The sequence below is a fragment of the Colobus angolensis genome, unplaced genomic scaffold (assembly GCF_000951035.1).
Source record: "Colobus angolensis palliatus isolate OR3802 unplaced genomic scaffold, Cang.pa_1.0 Scaffold107, whole genome shotgun sequence".
Lineage (NCBI taxonomy): Eukaryota > Metazoa > Chordata > Mammalia > Primates > Cercopithecidae > Colobus > Colobus angolensis.
Genome location: NW_012111697.1, coordinates 2630023 through 2633016, shown reverse-complemented (window position 1 = coordinate 2633016; position 2994 = coordinate 2630023). Strand labels below are relative to the sequence as shown.

Sequence of the window (2994 nt, the reverse complement as noted above, 5' to 3'; positions counted from 1 at the left end):
AGAGCCCGGGGTCCGCGGGGCGCCCGGGCCGTCGGGCCGCTTGGAAGAGCTCGGATTTCCGCAGGCTGAGCTGGAGGCAGCTGGCGCCATCCGGCCTGAAGCGATCCAAGCAGTCGACAGCGTTCCCCACATCCCGCCCCATCTCCTTTCCCTGCGCCGCCTCGCTGTCTGGCACTGCAGAGCCGACCCAGCTCACCTTGGAGCCCACGGCGCTGCGCCTGTCCCACGCCCGGGAACACTGTGCTCCTCGCGCAGATGCGTCCCCACGACCCCCTGCCTGGCCCGGGGCCATGTGGCCGCGCACGGGCCCCTGAAGCCCCTGTCTGACTGCTGGGGAAGGCGCCCAGAGCTAGGAGCGGATTGGTTGGGGACTGGTCCTCGCGCTGGGTCGCTTCGCCCAGGCCCCCAAGGCCAGGCCAGAAGCAGGCCTCAAGCTCAGAGCCGGTTGGCGGCGAACCTCCCCTGTGGTCATCACAGGCAGTCCCAGTGAAATGTGGGGACTCCTCCCTTTTCCAGCACCTGCACCCACTGTGGTGGTTGAGGCTTCGAGGGGAGGTCCTGGAACCGGCGGAGCCATGGGGGCCACATAGGTGGGGAATTGAGAGGTGACTAGGGCTTCGTGCCCAAGGACACAGCTAATATCCCTTGTACAAGTCACACGGCTATAGGGAAGAAAACCAAACCGTTATCTGTCGGGGCCTGATGGATCCAGGAAAAGTGTTGCGTGAAAGAGTACTGTTTCCAGGCCTCTGCTCAGAGATTTTCGGGAAGGCGCTTACAGCGGCTCAGCGCGCAGGGAGCCCGCACCGGGAACTGTCCCAGCCAGACGGCCCAGGGCAGTGTGGCCTCAACACAACTGAGCACCCGCTGGGGCTGCTGACCCCAGCACCTTCCCATAGCCTACGGAGTTCCAGCCCCTGCCCCACCTGGGTATGGGAAGTGGAAGCAAGCATTTCGTGTGCGCGGAGGGCGGGGGAGTTGCACTGTTGGTTTTTGTTTTTGTTTTTTTTTTTTTTTTGAGACAAGGTGTCGCTCTGTCCCCCAGGCTGGAGTACAGTGGTGTGATCACAGCTCACAGTGATCCCACACACCCCACAGTTTCGACCTCCTGGGCTCAAGCAATCCTCCCACCTCAGCCTCCTAAGTACTTAGGAGTACAGGCGCACACCAGCACACAAAATGCTGAGATTACAGGCATGAGCCTCCGTGCGGGGTCTAGGAGCCTCCATGTGGGGTCTAGAAGCCAGCATTTGGGAGAATAAATACCCAGGGAAGCCACGACATGAAAAATGGTCTACCTTTCTAATGAGAAAGGAAAAGCCAGTTCATATCACATGTCACGGATTGCATTATCTACTATTTAAAAAGGACAATATTGGCAGGACTGTGGTGAAACAGTTGCACATATGCTACTGGTATGAGTGCAAATTGGGATATCCTTTTGGGGAGAGCAGTTTGGTGGTGTCAACACCCGCACAAATGAACACGAACACTTAGAAGCAGTAATAAATACTGCTTCTAAAAATATGTTCAAGGGAAGTTATCCAAAATGCAGACAATAATCCAATCACAACCGTGTCGTATAATCCCAACATCATTTAGGTAATCTACAGAGGTCCCCAACCTTTTTGGCACCAAGGACTAGTTTTGTGGAAGACAATTTTTCCACAGACAGGGATGGGTAGGGTGGGAATGGTTTCAGGATGATTCAAGGACATTATATTTATTGTGCACTTTATTTATATTATTATTACATTGTAATATATAATGAAATAATTATACAACTCACCATACCATAGGAACAGTGGGAGCCCTGAGCTTGTTTTCCTACAACTAGATGGGGGTGATGGGAGACAATGATAAATCATCAGGCATTAGATTCTCATAAGGAGCGCACAGCCTAGATCCCTCGCATGCACAGTTCACAATAGGCTTTGTGCTCCTGTGAGAATAGAGGTGAAACCCAGGTGGTAATGCTCCCTCGCCCTCTGCTCACCTCCTGCTGTGTGGCCCAGTTCCTAACAGGCCGTGGTATACCAGTCTGTGGCCCAGGGATTGGGCCCCTGATCTATTCTGTCCTAGGATCTCCAGCCTTCTGAAAAGACGCTCAAAGGGAGCTCTCTGCATTTAAAGGCAGCTGTTGAGCTGAGTGTGATGTAATCCCAGTGCTTTGAGAGGCCAGTATAGGAGGATCACTTAAGGCCAAGAGTTCAAGACCAGCCTGGGCAACATAATGAGATTCCATCTCTACAAAACATTAAAAATTAGCTGCTAATGGTGGCACATGCCTGTAGTCCCAGGTAGTTTGGGAGGCTGAGGTGAGAGGATGCTTGAGCCCAGGAGGTCAAGGCTACAGTGAGCAGTGATGGCATCACTGCACTTCAGCCTAGACGACAGCACGAGATTCATCTCTACAATAAAAAATTAAACTGGTGCGGTGATGGGCACTTGTAGTTCAGCTATTCGGGAGACAGAGGCGGGAGGATTACTTGAAACCAGGAGTCTGAGGTTACAGTTAGCTATAACTGTGCCACCACACTCCGGCTTGGGTGACAGAGCAAGACCCTGTCTCTACAAAAACAGTATACAAAGGCAGTTTAATAACTGTTCTGGCTGGGCACGGTGGCTCACTCCTATAATCCCAGCACATTGGGAGGCTGGGAAGGGCGGATCACTTGAGCTCAGGAGTTCAAGACCAGCCTGGCCAACATAACGAAACCCTGTCTCTATTAAAATAAAAATACAAAAATTAGCCGGGTGTAGTGGTGCACACCTGTACTCCTAGCTACTTGGGAGGCTGAGGCACAAGAATTGCTTAAACCCAGGAGGCAGAGGTTGCAGTGAGCCAAGATCACACCACTGCACTCCAGTCTAAGCAACAGAGCAATACCCTGCTCCAAAAAAACAATAATAATAATAAAATAGCCGGGCGCGGTGGCTCAAGCCTGTAATCCCAGCACTTTGGGAGGCCGAGACGGGCGGATCACAAGGTCA

At 52.8% G+C, this 2994-nt stretch overlaps 1 protein-coding gene across 1 annotated transcript in view; it reads right to left on the bottom strand.

The window, feature by feature from the left end:
* WTIP (Wilms tumor 1 interacting protein) overlaps positions 1-897 on the bottom strand; it is a 23425-nt gene extending 22528 nt beyond the window's left edge. Inside the window, exons 1-2 of the mRNA XM_011948918.1 lie at positions 780-897; positions 197-330 (exon numbers count right to left, since the gene is read on the bottom strand). Coding sequence (XP_011804308.1) covers positions 197-330; positions 780-897 — 252 coding nt within the window. The remainder of the gene's footprint in view (positions 1-196; positions 331-779) is intronic.
* Between the last annotated feature and the right edge of the window lie 2097 nt (positions 898-2994).